Here is a 17,083-nt window from a genome sequence, read left to right on the forward strand (position 1 = left end):
TAAGGGCTTTTTTAAAGGGTCGATGTTGAGTAAACAACCCCTCTGGCAGCTCTGCATGGCTGGGCATCTGTAACTGAAATGTGGCTGGCACAAAGAACCGTCCTGGGCCCAACAGTGCCATCCATAGCAGGTCTCAGCAGTATCTGACTCAGAGCTAATCAGTGGGGCTTCCTCCCAGAAACGCATTCTTAGGATTTCAGCGTAACTCCCTTCTGTCTTCTGGACAATCATCAGCGTCCTTGTTTCACAAAGGAAGGAACAAGTTTTTCATTTCACTGTTTCTTTTCATTGCACCAAAGAGTGATCAGCTGGCATAGGATATGTCTGATCTAAATACTAGAGGGGGGAAAGGTAGGACACAACAGAGAAAAGATTCTGGGCACATTTGATGCAGTCAGGAAACCATTCGCTCACACAAACATGTTCAGCCGCTCTGCTGCAATGTGTCCTATGGTGGCATTAGCCACGCTTTGGGGGTGGCTGGTGGCTACGGAACATGGTGACGTCACCTGCGCTGGGCATTCTCTGAGTGGGCAAGAAAAACCCTGCTGGGGCTGTCCACCTACTGCCCAGCGCCCACCGCATCACAGGCCGGGGTGTTTGCGTGACGTCAGGCTCATCTCTAAGGAGCAAGACTCTCTCTGGAGCGCAGCTCTCAGCCTGCACCATCCCCTGAAAGGACTGGAGATTTTGAGGGGAGGGGGGGAGTCCACATAGTACTGACGACTGAACCTGGAAGAAGCCTTGAGAGATGAGTGGGATGCCTCAAGCTGGCTGCCTTGTGTGAGCTGGAGGCAGCTCCTGCCATTGCTCCTTCACAGTTCAATCCGAGGCAGGTCTTCTGCCTTCCCAGTCACAACGCCCAGCTTTTGGGAAGCTCCTCTCTCTGTTGCAGAGCTCTTGTGCTTGTGGCAGCAGCAGAAAACAAGTCCCGGGTGCTGCTGCAGGTGGTGGGGAGGCCTGGCACCTCTCCCCCCACTCCAGACACAGGGCAGCGACAGGAGACGGACAGAAGAAGAGAGTTAAAATTGGGATTAGCCATCTACAGCCCCCCTGAAAACCCATCAGACATCACAAATAAAACAAGGTTTTATGCATCCACCCCACTTGGGATCCAGAAAGTGATTATATGCTGCTGCTGTTATGAACATATATGAACATATGAAGCTGCCTTATACTGAATCAGACCCTCCTGGGTCCATCAAAGTCAGTATTGTCTTCTCAGACTGGCAGCGGCTCTCCAGGGTCTCAAGCTGAGGTTTTTCACACCTATTTGCCTGGACCCTTTTTTGGAGATGCCGGGGATTGAACCTGGGACCTTCTGCTTCCCAAGCAGATGCTCTACCACTGAGCCACTGTCCCTCCCATGTTGGAATCCCATGTATTCTGTGCTTTAAAAAGTGAAACTTCTGTGCTACACAAAGTATAATTCTGCAGCCTGTGTAAAGGAGGTCCATTTGCACAACAGCATCCACTTTGGGGAGGGGAAAGGAGCTGTGAAGAAAACTGGCCCCTTTCCCAGCTGCTGGAAATCCAATGCAGCTGTCTTTCTGGCTTCAATGATTTTGTCAGTTGCCTACATACTGTCAAGCTTGTCTCCACAACTGTATGTGCTAGAATGTTGTGGGTTTTCCTCCCTGTATGAAAGTGGAGGTTCTCAGGAGGTGGACTGCTGCACCCGTTAACCCACTTGTGAGCTGTTATGGAAATGCACACAGCTTTGGTTATGACAAAACAGCTGCAAAACACACACACTGATCGGTAGCATGAAAAGGAACATATCCTGGATCTAACTGTCTCGTAAACTGGACATTAAATACATTATATTAACCATGTGAATCTCCCAATTGTTATAAAAGCTTTAAGAAGAGGAAGAAAAAACACACACCCTGTATTGCATTGAACATTGATCAGGAAGTGTTCGTACACCAATCTTGAGAGCTTCATTGCTGAGGAACAGCATTCTTTACAATTTACAAAACAAGTAATTTCTGTCAAGAAACAGTCTTAATATTGCTCATCGGTATTCTTCCATCAACACTAAAGATTCAGAGTAAACGTCAGAAATCTGCAGCTTTCGCTAAGCCCAGAAATGGCTTGAAAAGTGTTTCCATTCAAGTAAGTCCTTGGAAGTGTTAATCTAGGCAGCCATGTTCAGGTTTTATAAAAGGTGCATGTGTGTGTGGGGTGAGGTGTATGTACCTGCACATGTACACACACACACAATATTCTAGGACCCTCAAAGTACTTAGGAAGTCTTCTTAGTTGTTCTTGAAGAAGAAAATGGTTACCTTGCGTGAAACAGGTTCCGGTCCCCTTGGCATTTCCTTCATGAGAATGACGTCACTCAAGGTAAGTTCTAACACTGATTAAACACATGATCCAGGCCAATGTTTTTCAAATGCCTTACAGAAATGATTGAATTGCACTCTCTCTCCCTCTCTCTCTCTCATTCTCTCTCTTTTATAAAATAAATTCCAGGGCTAAGTTTACAAAGTGCAGAGCTGATCACCTGAAGAAGTGGCATTAAAAACAAGGGCACCGAGTTACAAGGGCACCATCCCATTCACCAACTGGACTTTAATTTCTTGAAGGCTGTTCATTATCTTCTTCTGGTGCCCAATCAGTGAGATTCCAAGCCGCCTCAAATCCCTGCATGAAGAAAGCACACGTTGGTTCCATAAGGGTGACTTATCAAGAAGATGGCTGTACTCAAGTGACCGTTCCCCCCCAAACCCCCAAACCAACAAAGAAATCCCAGTTCTTTCCAGTCATATCCCTGAAAGTTCTTCACAGGAATTGTAAGCATTGCTGGAGGTGAGAATTCCCCACCAAAGACAACACGGTCTCCTGCTCCCCTGCCACTTTGCAAGCAGCATCCAGTAACAAATCTTCTTCCTAGGCTGAAGATGGTGGTGCTCATGTCTGAGCGCTTCCCCGTGAAAGAAACACTCTATATTCTTTAGTTCGGGGGTCCCCTATCCTTTCGAGCCAATGGGCACCTCTGGCGTTCTAACACAGTGTAGAGGGCACCACCACAAAACAGCTGCCACAAAATGGCTGTTACAAGGAGGTGGAGGCTGCCACAAAATGGATGCTGCAGATGACCTTCAGTCACATGATGAAGCTCCCTTTGCTGGGATGGTGGCTTCTGCCAAGGCAATGTTCTTAAAGAACCAAATCTTCAATGGCCAATCAGAAACTCTGCTGGGCAGAGGCTCCTCTTGGCCCCACCCACTTTCTAGGAGTCCTTGGCAGGCACCAAGAAAGGCATCAGGAAGCACCCATGGGCACCAGAGTGGCTTGTCAACCCCCTTCTTCCAAAGAGGTCAGGATGGAATCTGGGGCACTCCCCCTCCTACAGAAGGCTTTGCAAGGGGAAGAGTGACTCTTGTGGTTGACCCTGGACTGGGACCAGAATTGCTTATTACAGTTGATCTTTGTTACACAGCCTGTTTAGGGCACAGCTTGCGTATCAAAGACCGTCTGTAATAAGCCAAGTGGACATCCTTGGAAGAAGGGGGTTAACCCTTCAACTCCTGCATGGTTTTGCCAGTTGAAACTGCTCTGTTGTTACTGTTCAAACAGAAGAAAAGTGAGTTGTTACATGCAAAACAGAGTGAGGAGCTAGTTGAATTGAAAAAAAGGAGTTGAAGGATTACATCCCCCCATCCTACATAGCCCCACACTGAACTAGGAAATGCCAGTAGCCTCCAGGTGGGACCTGGGGATCCCCTGGAATTACAGCTCATCTCCAGACTGCAGAGATCAGTTCCCCTGGAGAAAAGGGATGCTTTGGAGGGTGGGCTCTCTGCCATTGGTCTCCATCCTCCCCAGACTCCACTCCCCAATCTCCAAGAGTTTCCCAACTCCCCCCCCCCCCCCCAATCTCCTGCCACTGGCCAGGGAAGACCTGGGACCTCCAAAGTGGGGCTGTGTGAGCAATTTGCTGCTTACAGAGGAGCAGAGATATGCTATCTTTAGTCTGACATTCTAGCCACCAAAGCTTCATTCAGGGTGTGAGCTTTTGTGCACACGCACACTTCATCAGACAGAAACTAAACAAGGATAACCTTATAAACCTAGAACTGCTATCCTTGTTTGCACCTCTTAAAACATTCCATTGCCTTGTGTGCTTGCATTTCCAAGCTGCTGTTCAGCCTCTGCCTTATATGTATGGACTGGTGCATCTCATTCCATTCCATCTGACGAAGTGTGCTTGGCCACAAAAGCTCACACCTGAATAAAGCTCTGTTGGTCGTGAAGGTGCCACTGGACTCGAACTTTGTTCTAGGCCTTCGGAGCCACAGGGCTACCCGCCTGGATCACAAGGGGCGTTTTCGCACTGACCTTAATCGGCAGCGACGCCCCTCTTCAGCGCGCAGGATCTGCCCAGATTTCGCACCAATTGCCGCGGAGCACCCGGAAGAGCTGGAAAGTCCCGCGGCTTTTGCGGCGCAAATGGAAACCGCCAAAACCCAGTTTCCATTTGCGCCGCAAAAGCCGCGGGACTTTCCGGCTCTTCCGGGTGCTCCGCGGCAATTGGTGCGAAATCTGGGCAGATCCTGCGCGCTGAAGAGGGGCGTCGCTGCCGATTAAGGTCAGTGCGAAAACGCCCATGGACTCACTAAGGGACTTGGCCTAGAAGAAACGCCAGGTCAGCTAACTCAGCTTTACTTGTGTTCCATCAGTAAGGAGCAGAATTAAAACGCCAGCCACTTGGCTGCTGCTGGAAATGGGTTGTTATACCACATGGTGTGTTGTGGATCTTCAGCCTTCCAACAAGTATTTTTGTTTCAGGTTTTGACCTTCTCAGCTGAGCCCTGCTGTGGCTTTCTGGAATAGGTTTGCTCTTCAGCATGGACACCTCCCTCCCCTCCGGCTGGGTTCTGTCAGCCCTGCCTCAGGTCCAAAAATGGCATTCAGAGATCAACACAGACTGGAGGGGTCAGGGAACCGCTGCAGCTGTTTGGGGACTGCCCCTCCTGGACCTTTACTGCAGCATCTTGTGTCTGTGTACCCCATAGCCTCGCCTCAGCCCTGCCCAGCTCCCAGGGGCTGCACGGTGAGTGCAAAATACTAGCTTGCACCTTACTAACATCAGGCCCAACAGGTCAGTTTCCCAACAGCCTAGAGGGGAAAACGTTCTACCCCTTTAAGAGGTTGGGTGGGATGCTAAATCCCGGGTGATGTGATGGACCCCTGAGTCAAGAAAAGTTTCTGACTGCCCGGGGCATCTTTCCTCCAGGCTGTTGGCAACCCTACCCAACATGACATGACTACAGGAAAGTCTGCAGGCTCTGATGTAAACCAGGTCTTGTTTGGGAACATCCCAACAGGCTGGCTTCCTCACAAGAGGCGGGGCTTTCCGAGGCCTCTGCCACGCCTCCTGTGTTTCTGGAGGAATGCTGCTAACCTTTCAGCTGTATGAGAAGCAGAGAGATATTTTTTGTCAAGCATATATTTGCAACCAAAAGGACCAGAAAGACGTTTTGTTTCTTAAAATGAGAACAGCAGAGCTTCCCTTTCCTGAGTTGCCCCTCTCTTTCCCTGACATGGTTTGTTCAAGAAATGACTCGGACTGCTTGTGGAGTGAAGGGCAGCTTCACCAGCAGAGACTCTGCAGTTACCAGTGATGTCTGCAAAAAAGTGTTCTTTTGGTCCTGTCATTCAACCCCTTCTGAACATCAAGATGGCACTGGGATTCTGGAAACAATCACCGGATCGCAGAAGGAGAAACAAGGGATTCCAAACAAACAAACAGAGAAGAGTTGTTGAACTCTTGATTCCTCCCCCTCCCCCACACACACATTGAGTAAGGGATGATTTCTTTTTTTATAAATTAACATTTATTTTAAAAGGGGAAAAAACAGTTACAACATAACACAACAGACACACATATTGTTTTTACAAATATTCAGAGCCATCCACTGCGTGACAAGCCACAAAGAGTTCAGTGAGCACGTCTCTTTCAAAAGGGAGATATGAAGAAGTCCACCTTCTGTTGTGAGCCAATGGAAGTCCTGCTCAGAATATGACTAAAGAGGCCAGTCTCATGAGCTAGCTATTCTTGAGGGTGGTTCTGGCAAAGTTATCCTTGCTGAATAAGGGAAGAGCTCCAAAGACACTCAAAAGCCACCAGAGCTGGTTCATAAGTTGAGAAAAGAGGTGTTTTCTCTCTCTCCTGTGGAAGCAGTCTGATATCCCAGATGAAAGAATGGGCAGGAAAAAAGGGCAATCCATCTCCTCAGCTAGAATTAGAGCTATGTGGAAAAATGGAAGACACAGGTGGGCAGGCCTCAGCTGCTGTGGGCTGGACAGAGAACAGGACTTGCCACAAGAGCCAACGTGTGTTAGCATTGAAAAAGCAACATGATTGAGAAAGTGCATTTGAGAGAGGTCTGGTTGGCAGGTGGGATTCCGATGGAATGCCGGGAAATCACCGAGATTTTCAAATAGTTCAAGACCACTTCAAAGGCTCTGGTTTCTAAATAGCAAGAAACAGACACAGACACTAAATAACGCTCTTTGCAACTGGATTTCTTCTGTGCAAGAATGGCCAAATCCACTTGCAAATAGTCGTCGCATGAAAATACCCAGAGTCTTGAACTGGGCACTGCTATTCAGAGACACCCCAAACCGTCAGACACTTTTAGAAACCTTGGCTTGAAGGCATCTATTTGATGCTTCCTCGATCAACTTTCTCCTACATGGCAAAACCTTAGGATTGCTTCTCACAGAGACTGTTACCTCCATCTCTCAGAATGGTCCCATCCCAACCTGTGGCATCAAAAGCAGGCTGGAACTCCAGAACTTGAGAGTATGTTGGGAATCAGGAGAACCTTTTATCAGTTTTAAAAGTCCACTTAACTCTGCAGCTTGGAGGACAGCAACTATTCCGTATGCTCAGTTCTGATTTTTGAGTGAAATCTCCTAAGTCCAGCTCTAGAACAGAATTAAGACACCCTGACTGAAAAATCCCATGATACATTTTTCTGGGGGTGGGGGAAAAGGGGGGTTGAATCCAACCAGCTTTTCTGCTGTTGAAAAAGGAAGGAAGGGTCAAATATATATCCCAGGTGACCAAACTGAGTGACTCCTTGCCTAGATCAAGCAAGGAACCACCCAAGTTTTTTTCAATTGAAACTGGGCAGCCTTCTTCCTTGGGGAAAATGTCTGAAGAATTCTATAAGACGACAAAAATGCTAATCAGACTTGTGAAGTTTCTCATGCCTTCCCACCTCTTTATTCTTTCTCCTGTGGAAATCTCCTATCCTAAATCAGTCATATCAAATGAAACCATCTGATGTGGCTGAGTGGCGGACTCTGGTCTGAATAACTGGGTCTGATCTCTCCTTCCTCCCTTCACCTGAAGCCTGCTGGGCCAGTCCAGGTTCCCTCCAAAGTCTCTTGGCCTCACCTGCCTCACAAGGTGCCTGTTGTGGGGAGAGGAAGGGAAGGTGGGAAGCCATTTTGAGGTAGAGAAAAGTGGGATATAACACCCCTCTCTTCTTCTACATTGTAATATTGTGTGTGTTGAGTTTGGAAGGAGGGAAATGTGTGTGGATTAGGTGATACAGGTATGCTTCAAAATGGAATAGCTATGACACTACTGGAAATTTATGTCAGTGACAGGTTTTTCTCAAGAGCCAATAATTGAATCAAAAAAGGCAACACAACTTCATAGCCCTCCCCGCCATTCAGGTAAGTTGCTTAGAAATTCCAGCATTGACAGATGAAGGTCTACAGCTGCTGGGCATGGTGTGGATATTCTATCCAAGTGTGTTCTATGCTGTCTCCTCCAACTACAGCTTTAACATCTGCAGCCCACAATAAAAGCAAAGCTGTATTTTTAAAAATTATTCACAAAAATTTAGGCTAAGGAGATGTTGACATTCTGGCTCATTCAGCAAGTCTGGCCAAATGTATGGGATATATTATTCTGATGTCTTTTGTTCTGCTTAGCTGGTTTTATTAGTTTTTGTTACAGCCTTTTGTTTTAACAGCTACTCTCTTCTTTTTACAGTCTTATGATGGATTTTAATTGGTTTTATTGTATGCCAAATTGGGGGTACCTGGCACTGAAAGGCAAAGTGTGCATCTAATAAGAGTGGCATCAGCAACTGGTTTTCAAAACCTTTACCAAACATCAGAGAAGCCTGCCCCTAGAGACACAGGTACACCTTCCACAATGGTTGTTGGGCATGCTTATTTTTGCCACTTGAACACGTGTAGTTCTCGTATCCAAATACAAAACTTGAAGCATGACTCAGCTTCAAGATCCTGAGCTGCGGACATCACCCTGAGACTCAGAGATCCCATCAGTTAGAAGACCTTCCAGAAGGCAGATGCAGGAAAAAGAAGAAATGAGAGACATCTAGAGCTGCCGGCTCGGGATTGGGAAACACCCAGAGGGTTTGGGGGTGGAGCCTAAGTGTATAACGCCATGAAGTCCACCTTCCAAAGCAGCCATATTCTCCAGGGGAATTGACCTCTATTGCTCCAGGGGAATTGACCTCTATTGCTCCAGGGGAATTGACCTTTATTGCTCCAGGGGAACTGACCTCAGATCAGCTCCGCTGTAATCCCAGGAGTTCTCCAGCCACCCCCTGGAGGCTGGTCAAGCTAGTGACACCACTTCTTTCTGCCACGCTCTTGCAAACAATGCTTACAAAGTGGCCACTGTGATTCTCTGGATTTCCTTCTGCAGGCAAAAATTCACTCCAGATAAATAGACCAACCTGCCAAGGAGGGGCAAGTCTCTCAGGGCAGGGAAAGTTGAGTGGGATGGGCTTTCAAAAACACACCTTTTAAGAATTAGTTTGTTTTATTTAAAATACCAGCACAAGCTTGAGGAACTTCATTTCACACAATGTGATCCTGATCCAAATGGAGACGGTGGGGCTGCATGCGGACTGGCAGTTCCCAGCGGCAACCTCTTGGGTTTAAAAAAAAAGCCCTCACAGTTTGAGGCACTCCTCCGTGAACAGATAGCACATGCTGCGCTCAAGCACTTGCAGGGCGTTTCCATGGCATGTCCAGCTGTTCAGACAGCCCAGAAACGTGCCAGGAAAACGCTTGAGCAGTTTGCCGCTGGGAAGTCCCTGGTGGCTTTTTGAAATGGAGGCCAGACACTGGGAGCTGAAGGAGGTGCAGTTGTGGCTCGGGGCCTGGATGTGCACTGGGCGGCCACACCAGTTTAACCCACGTTGGGGAGGGTGGCTGTGTCAGGCCAAATTGCCCGTCTGAATGTAGCCCGTGTGTCAGCAGCTTGTTTTTTTACAGACTGGTAAGGATCTATGAGTATGCAGAACTGGGATAGGTGGACCAATTATCAGAGATATTTACAATATTTCTGAATCCCCTTTTCTTCTGAGAAGCTCTTGATCTCTGGAGCTCAAGGCACCTTCCAAGGTAAAGACAATTATTAAACTAAAACAACCCATAAAAGGCCACAATTTAAAATCTTCACTTCACTTCTGTTCTTTCTCCTCTACTCCAGTATGGTAGACTAGAGTCAGGTCAACCCCATGGAGTGGGGAGCAGGGACTGTGTGCAAATGCTGTGCCAGGCCCCCAAAGTCTTTTTTGTGGCCTTTAGTACTTCATAATTCCCATTGTCAAACATATATTTCTTTTGTGCAAACTGGACCCCAGAAAGCCATATGCTCCTTCTGCCTTCTGTTTTGTGTTTCCACAGGGCTTTAATTACTCCATGTTTAGGATAGAAAATTCCTGATTCCCAAGATATTCTGCAGTATTTGTACTTTAAGGTTCATGAAGAAATGTAAAACAGGGAAGAGCAATGTGTGTGTTGGGGAAGCCTTGAGTTTGGGACTCTTGAGGTCGGCTTTGAATATGATCCCAGCAGGAATCTGTGTCCTGCCTGTGCCCCTCCCCCTCGTGGCCAGCATCACCAATACCAACAGGGACATGGCCGGTTTTCAGTGGGAAGGCCCTGGTTTTCGGGGTGTGGAATGCACGTTCCTGAGCAGTGGTTCGATTTGCCCAAACCCTACTGACAATACAACCATTTTTAGCATATATCTATACTATATCATATTTTCACCAAGTTATTGATACAGTTTCTTCTGGAGATTCTTAGTTTGCCAAGATTTATGGAGAACCCCTGTTAGGTTCCAAGCCCCCCTCCCCAATGAACGAGAGTCCCTGAACTGAAACAAGTAAGTATGAGAAGTAGTTCACAACTGTGGTGCTGCTATGCCCTGAACCGTTGCTGGGTTGAAACCTTTGGCGAGAACAAATGAGGTTCAGAAAGCAGGTGTGAGCTTGATCCCTTCATAAAATCTACTTCTATGGGATCCTCACCGCCAATGTACTCTATAAGCCACTTGGAAGTGAGACTGACTGAAAATAATTGGAATACATTTTAATTAAAGATTTTTAGGATATAAGTTGGGTTGCCAGCTGCCAGCTGGGAAATACCTAGAGATTAGGGGTTGGAGACAGGGGAGGGGGGCATTTGAGGAGGGGAGGGACCCCCGCAGGACACAGTGCCAGACACAGGACACAGTGCCCCCCCCTCCACGCAGTCCTTTTCTCCTGGAGGGACTGATCCCTCTGGTCTGGAGATCAGCTGTAAGAGCAGGAAGTCTCCAGGCCCCACCTGGCAGTTGGCAACCTGAGATTCGCTCACGCCATAGAGGACTCTGTTCTGCAAATTTAACTCAGTTCTGAACAGACATAATCCCTGGAGTTTTAGCCGTCAGTGAATGCGGTGTTTTGGTTTTTGTTTTTTAAAAATATCTCAGCAGGTACTGACTGGGTGGGTTTCATATTTTTTTTCTGGACTTGAGTTCATTCATATTCAGAACAGTGAAGCTCCCCCCCCCCCCCCCAGCTGAACTGGGACACAGAATTTTTATCTCATTGCAGATGTTAATTTTTGGCTCCTAAGCCTTTCTCCTCTGCTGACTGCAGTTTGCCTTCTACCTCTGCATCCTGACTCCCTTCAGACTGAGACATAAAGACTTAAGGTCTCCATTCCTATTTGTATCTGACGAAGGGAGCTTCTACTCTCGAAGGCTTCTACCCCAAAAAAATCTTGTTGATCTCTAAGGTGCTCCTGGGCTCAAAATGATCTCTTGTCTCATACAGTTCGGGTTACTGTGAGCAATTGTGAGGCATGGTCCGTTTCTCTTTTCCCTCCCACTTCCCTATTTCTGAAAGTAACCTAAGTTGGTGTCATCCATAGAGAATCAGAGCATTCATGTCAAAACTTGCAATAAATGCCAAGTACATAAATGGTTACAGGCACATGTTTTTTTAAGAGAAATGCAAAAAGCCAACAGACTTCAAGCATTTACTATACTGGTTTAGAGCGCTTGGTATTCCGCAGGATTTGATCCTACTGATTATAGGAACCCATGCAAATATACAGGGCAAGCCTGATCTTAACCACAAATTGCTTTCTGGATGACCGTTCAACGACAGAGTTCTCCCAACTCTTGCGTAGGCTGGCTGCGGCTGTCCCATGGTATAGAAAAGACAAGTTTATCCCAAATAGGGCAAAAAACTCTGTAAGACTTTAGAATGCATATTTTAGGTTCTTGTTTTGTATTTGCCTCTTTTAATCTTTAAGACCAGACCATAGAGATGGAGTCTACATCATCATGTGACCAAGAAGGTGAACAGTCACCAACTCCCCCACCCCCACCCCCAGCCGCCATTTGTTAACTCTGTGAGTTGACAGCACTCCGCATTGGAACTGTGGGCTGAGATTTCACAATATAACTGGAAAAGCAGAATTCATGAACAAAACAGATCCGGCTGTTTTTGACAATGGCTTCATTTTCTATTGGACTCTATTTCTGGTCCATGTTTCTGCTTTAAAAGACAAATTTCACTCAGCTGCCAAGATGTCTTCAGAAAGGCTTTGACAAGGCCCATGATTTGGCTTTGCTGGAACACAGAACAAGGAAGTCGCTTATTATAAAGCACCGGAACTGGACTTTGCTCATCTGTTCTGAAGTTCTGCTGGGAAAACTTTGCTTGCAGAGTCACTATTTGCCTTTTGTTCCTGTGGGGAGGCAGCACAGCAGCATCTTCTCCCCAGATGCCACTGCTTACACGGCCGGGACTGCGGGGTAAGGAGCCTTTGCTGCACGAAAAGGACACTAAGCCCGGGACCCCGAACTGCGGTGCTGTCGCTATGTCCACAACACAAAGGCCTTTTTATTACAACAAAAGGACCGACAGAACATCAGCAAGTGCGGCCACCACAATTTCAACTGTCTCCAGGGTGTGTTATCTTCTACACGGGAAATACATGATGAGGACTTCATTGGAATCGGATGACAAAAGGTTCAAAAATTAAATGTTTCCAATTCTCCCCTACCTTGACTCTCAAACTGGCTTCCAACCAAAAGGCCTCTCCCTTATTTCAATGAAAATGATGAGGAAAACTACTCACTCCAAGGTCACCTGAGCCACAGCGTCCATGGAACTGTATCCATTTTCCATAAAAATCTCTGTGTACCGTCCCATTTTGATGGCTTCCAGCCATTCGCCTACAGATCTGTAGACACCATTGCCCAGAGAGCTGTGTTCACCTAATAAATTTGACACTCTGCAAGTCAGAGAGAGGGGGAGAGAGAGAGACAGAGCAAGGTACCAGTTACTTTTAAATAATTACATTTCAGGTAAAAGGTAGTTTTATAGAGAGTCATAGCGGTACACAGCAAACTATCTGAGATTATGATGTTTTGCTGAAACGCCCAGAACTGCCTTCTGCCTAGGCTTGCCAACATCCAAGTGGGACCTGGGTGTTCCCTGGAATTGCAGCTCAGCTCCAGACTACAGAGAACAGTTCCCCTTGGCAGGCTGGAAAACTGGGCTAAAACCAATAAAATGAATTTTAACAGGGATAAATGTAAAGTTAAGGAAGATGGTTGGATCTTCACACCCCTTCCAACCCTCCCAGCAATTAACACAGAACAATGGTCACATTCAACAGCCAGTTTCCTTATCACTACCCTTCCAGGAAGCCCCACCAAACAATGGGCACATCCACAAACCTATTGGCCTTTCACCACACCCCCTCCAGCCTAGAAATAGCAGCTCTCCAGCAGCCCTGGCCTCACTCAATGCACAGCAGCCAAGAAGGTCAGAGCGCCTGCTCTGGCTGCAACGCCACTGAGGATGTTCTCCGCAGCTGAGAACGAAACGTCTGGAAGAAAAACTTTCTCCAGTAGAACACGGCACTTGAGCCCGAAAAATTTTACAAACCCTAATGACGTTACCAGCCATGAAAACCTGAAATCTTTGATAACAACTTTGACTTTTCGGGGAAAAAAAATCTTGGGTGTGCATGTGTGTCCATGCACATATGCTCTACCATTTTAAAAAAACAGAACGGCAAAACCAGAACTAAAAGGTCACACTTCCAAACAGGTTTGAGCACAGATCATGGGAGTTCAGACATCCAGAAATGCGTGATGAATGTGCAGGGTCCATTAGCACTGGAATTCAACTACTGTCTATTTACTCTGTCTCCAGTGGGTGAGTGCAACTGGGGAATGGCTGCCAGATGTGGCTGTGTGACTGAGTCCATTCAATCTGTTAGGGAAAACTGACTATAATCAGGCCAAACTGCGTGTCTGATCGCAGCCAAAGTAACTATGTGAGCTGACAACAGGCACAAAAATACTAGAATTCCTTGAAAATTAGCCAAATGCATATTAAAAAAAAACTCCACTAGTTTTTGTTTTTTTGGCAAATGGAGGGCTAGTTTTGACAAAGTTTCTATTATTTTATTTTTACACAGCAACGTGGGGTACACTTCAGATATCCTCTTCCTTTGTCTGTGGTCTCCATAGTCCCTGGGGAAATGGGGAGGAGTATTCTTTTCTCCTTTTTTTTAAATTGCAAAGTTCCACTTTTTGAAGTTTTGCAAATTTTGATGAAAACTTGCTGGAATTAAATCCTTGGATTAAAGATGGAACAAAACCTAATGGGGATGCTGCTTCTATAATTTTGGAGGGTTACCCCTGACAGATAGATGCTAGAAAGATATAACAGATTTTCCTGCAACCTTGGGGCATTTTTCAGGTTTGCAGAAAGATCTTTCTTGTCTCTTTATGGTATCTACAGATTTTGACAGGTTGAGAATTAAATATATTGATAGGGATGTGCATTCGGATATTCCTGACTTGAAATTATACCTTATGAAGGGTCCTCTTTTCATAATGATATGAATAAAAACACTTCCAAAATTATGGCAGCAAAGGGAGTTATATTCCAGAAATCTAAGAAGATTTTGATGAGAAGAAGGAGTGGGGAGGGAAAGACAGGAAGTCAGTCCTTGAGAAGAAAGAAACCAACTTACAGCTGATAGTCAGATAGACCTAGACTCCATCTATGGCCCTTTAAACTTTAAAAAGCAAGGAGAGGAAGCCAGCCCCTGATTTACCATAGCACTATGAGTATCAGGTTCTGTAAATTTGAAAAAAAAACGTCTCTAGCAATTCCTTCTGTTGTGGAGATACGTCTTTCCCATCATACCTCCACAAGAAAAGGAGCTAGAGTGCAGGCATCAAAGGAGATGTGTGGGTCAGGAGCAGTGGGACCCGCCAGAATCCATGGGCTCTGGCAGTTGCCCCACCAGACCTGGATCTGGATACAAAATCAGAAGAAAAAATTCAGCTTCAAAACAAAAAGAAACCCTGTTTGGCAACAATAAAAAGGTGGCATTTCAGCAGTCCAGATAACTCTGGCAGCACTGACAGACAGGTAGCTTAACACAAGGGATGGGCTGAGTACCTGCTTGATGCATTCACCAGGGTCTTGAGGCTGCTGGGGTTCCGGATGAGCTTGTCCAATATGCAGACGATCTCGTCAAACTTGGGCCTGCTGTTCCGTTCCTTCTGCCAGCAATCCAGCATGAGTTGATAGAGAGCAGCCGGGCAGTCCATAGGACTTGGCAAACGATATCCTTCTTCAACAGCTTTAATCACCTACAGGATGACGGACCAGAGTCTGAGACATCATCTCTCAAAGCAAACTGTTTTCACCAGTAGAAAAGAGCCCAGGAGCACCATGAGGACTGACAAAATCTGTGGCTGCAGGGAGGAGCTTCCACAAGTCACTGCTCGCTTCTGCAGAGACTTCTTCAGGTATCGGAAGTGAGGAGTGACTCGCAAAAGCTGCTCCGCTGCAGCCACAAATTCTGTTATCTTTTAAGGTGCTCCTGGACTCTTAGACCAGTTTCGCAGTAGGGCTTCTTCCGGGCAGAGAGCCCTTTTGTCCCCGGGGCTTCTCTCCATTTTTGAACAAGTTGCACTGCAGCTGCAAGTTGGCGTACTGCTTTTCTGCAGCAAGCAGAAACTGTTTGTCAGGGGATCTCACTTGCTGCAGAATAGCGGCACGCCAACTCGCAGCTCCAGGGTAATTTGTACGAAAATGGAGAGAAGCCCTGGTAGCAAAAGGGCTCTCTGCCCGGAACAAGCCTCGTGCGAAATCAGTCTTACTCTTTTCTGCTGCTACAGACAGACTAATGTCAAATGCTGTAACTTTAGTTAGCCTTTCTGGGGAACTTTTAAGATGCTATTTGGCAACTTTGGTGTCTGTGCTCTGTTTTGTAACGGCCAATGGCTATACACAATAAATTTTTGACTGACTGACTGTCTAACGCGTCTACCCATCTTCATCTGTTTTCACACAGGCACTTAAAGCCCCCAGAAAAAACAGTTTCGGGAAAAGCAGCAGGCAAACTTGCCAGTATGAAATATTCCAAGGAGACACCTCTGCTGGCAGCTTCAGTTCTATACACATCAAAGTCTGAGAAATTTTATACTTGGGAAACCACTTAGCGAAGACACAGAGATCCTTGGGAGGGGAACACGGGCTGAGATCCCCCCTCCCCAACAGGGATGGCCAAAGCCCACCTCATCCATCGTGGCTAAGGAGGGCCTCTGGAAACTCACAGGAAGCAGGAAGGTGATCGTTTCCTCTGGGTCTGTCTCCAGGGTCTAGATGGAGGCAGCAGCTCCCCGGTGGGGGGGGGGGGGCAGCTTCCACATCAGCTGATCTTTTACCTGGAGATGCTACTGGATCACCTGTACGCAAGGCAGATGAGCCACAGTTGGAGCCATAGAGGGTGGGGCCCGGCACACCAGCATCATGCCAGTGTGTTGACTTCACATCCAGTAAAAACCAGAAATGACATTATGGGATGTCCCCCTTCCAAGTATCTCTGTGTACACAGAAAGTGCTATGTCAGAAAGCAGAGGAAACTACAAATCATACCACTCCAGAGTCCAGCAGGCAGTGACGGCCAGGGAAGCTGCGATTTGCAGCTACAAGAACATAGAAGGCCTGTCTTTGGTGCTCCAGCTGCCACCGAGTCCCTTCCCAGCTGTAATGGTCTTGTGTTGTTTTTTTATGTTTTGACTTTAGAGAGGGGAGTTGGCAGGGTGAGAGATATGGACACATGACGTCTTTAGACTGAGTCGGGCCTTGGGTCCATCAAGGTGAGTCCTGTCTGCTCTTACCACCGGTGGCTCTCCAGGGTCTCAGCTGATGCCTTCCCCATCACCTGCTTTCCACTCCTTTTAATCCCAGATGTTGGGGGTTGAACATGGAGCCTTCTGCATACAAAGTTGGCATTCTGTCACTGAGGCACAGCCCCTTCCCATGGCAGCAGGTAGGGGACAAAAGCAACACATGGAATTGGCAATCGATAGAAAGCCTGTTTGGAGTAGAACTCTTTCTCAAAAGTTGATAGATCTCCTCATATCTTGAAAAGAAAGTCTGAATAAGGAGAACTAATTTAACAATGGAAGGCAGCTGTCTCTCACAGTCACAGCATGTATTCTAGTCAATTTCAATTGGGCATGAGGTCCATTTTCTCCAGGGAAACTGATGATTTTACCTGGAGACCAGCTGTAATTCCAGGTGATCTCCAGTCAACATCTGGAGGCTGGAAACCTCAGGGTCTAGTGTGGCTGACACTGGTTTCTCATGCATGGTCTTTAAGGTAATTTAGAAGCAACGGGACATGTGGACGTCTGAGAGTTTTAAAAGGCTCTCACTTCAAAGGCTCTCATTTAATGTAAAAGGTTGGA

The 17,083-nt window shown here is 46.7% G+C and overlaps 1 protein-coding gene across 2 annotated transcripts in view; it reads right to left on the reverse strand.

The window, feature by feature from the left end:
* Positions 1-1,894: 1,894 nt before the first annotated feature.
* Positions 1,895-17,083, reverse strand: part of EPHA5 (EPH receptor A5) — a 361,969-nt gene continuing 346,780 nt past the window's right edge. For both annotated transcript variants that reach the window (XM_060247843.1, XM_060247844.1), the window contains exons 15-17: positions 14,781-14,974; positions 12,433-12,588; positions 1,895-2,652 (exon numbers count right to left, since the gene is read on the reverse strand). In XM_060247843.1, coding sequence (XP_060103826.1) covers positions 2,547-2,652; positions 12,433-12,588; positions 14,781-14,974 — 456 coding nt within the window. In that variant the 3' untranslated portion in view covers positions 1,895-2,546. The remainder of the gene's footprint in view (positions 2,653-12,432; positions 12,589-14,780; positions 14,975-17,083) is intronic.

The sequence above is a fragment of the Heteronotia binoei genome, chromosome 10, assembly GCF_032191835.1.
Source record: "Heteronotia binoei isolate CCM8104 ecotype False Entrance Well chromosome 10, APGP_CSIRO_Hbin_v1, whole genome shotgun sequence".
NCBI lineage: Eukaryota > Metazoa > Chordata > Lepidosauria > Squamata > Gekkonidae > Heteronotia > Heteronotia binoei.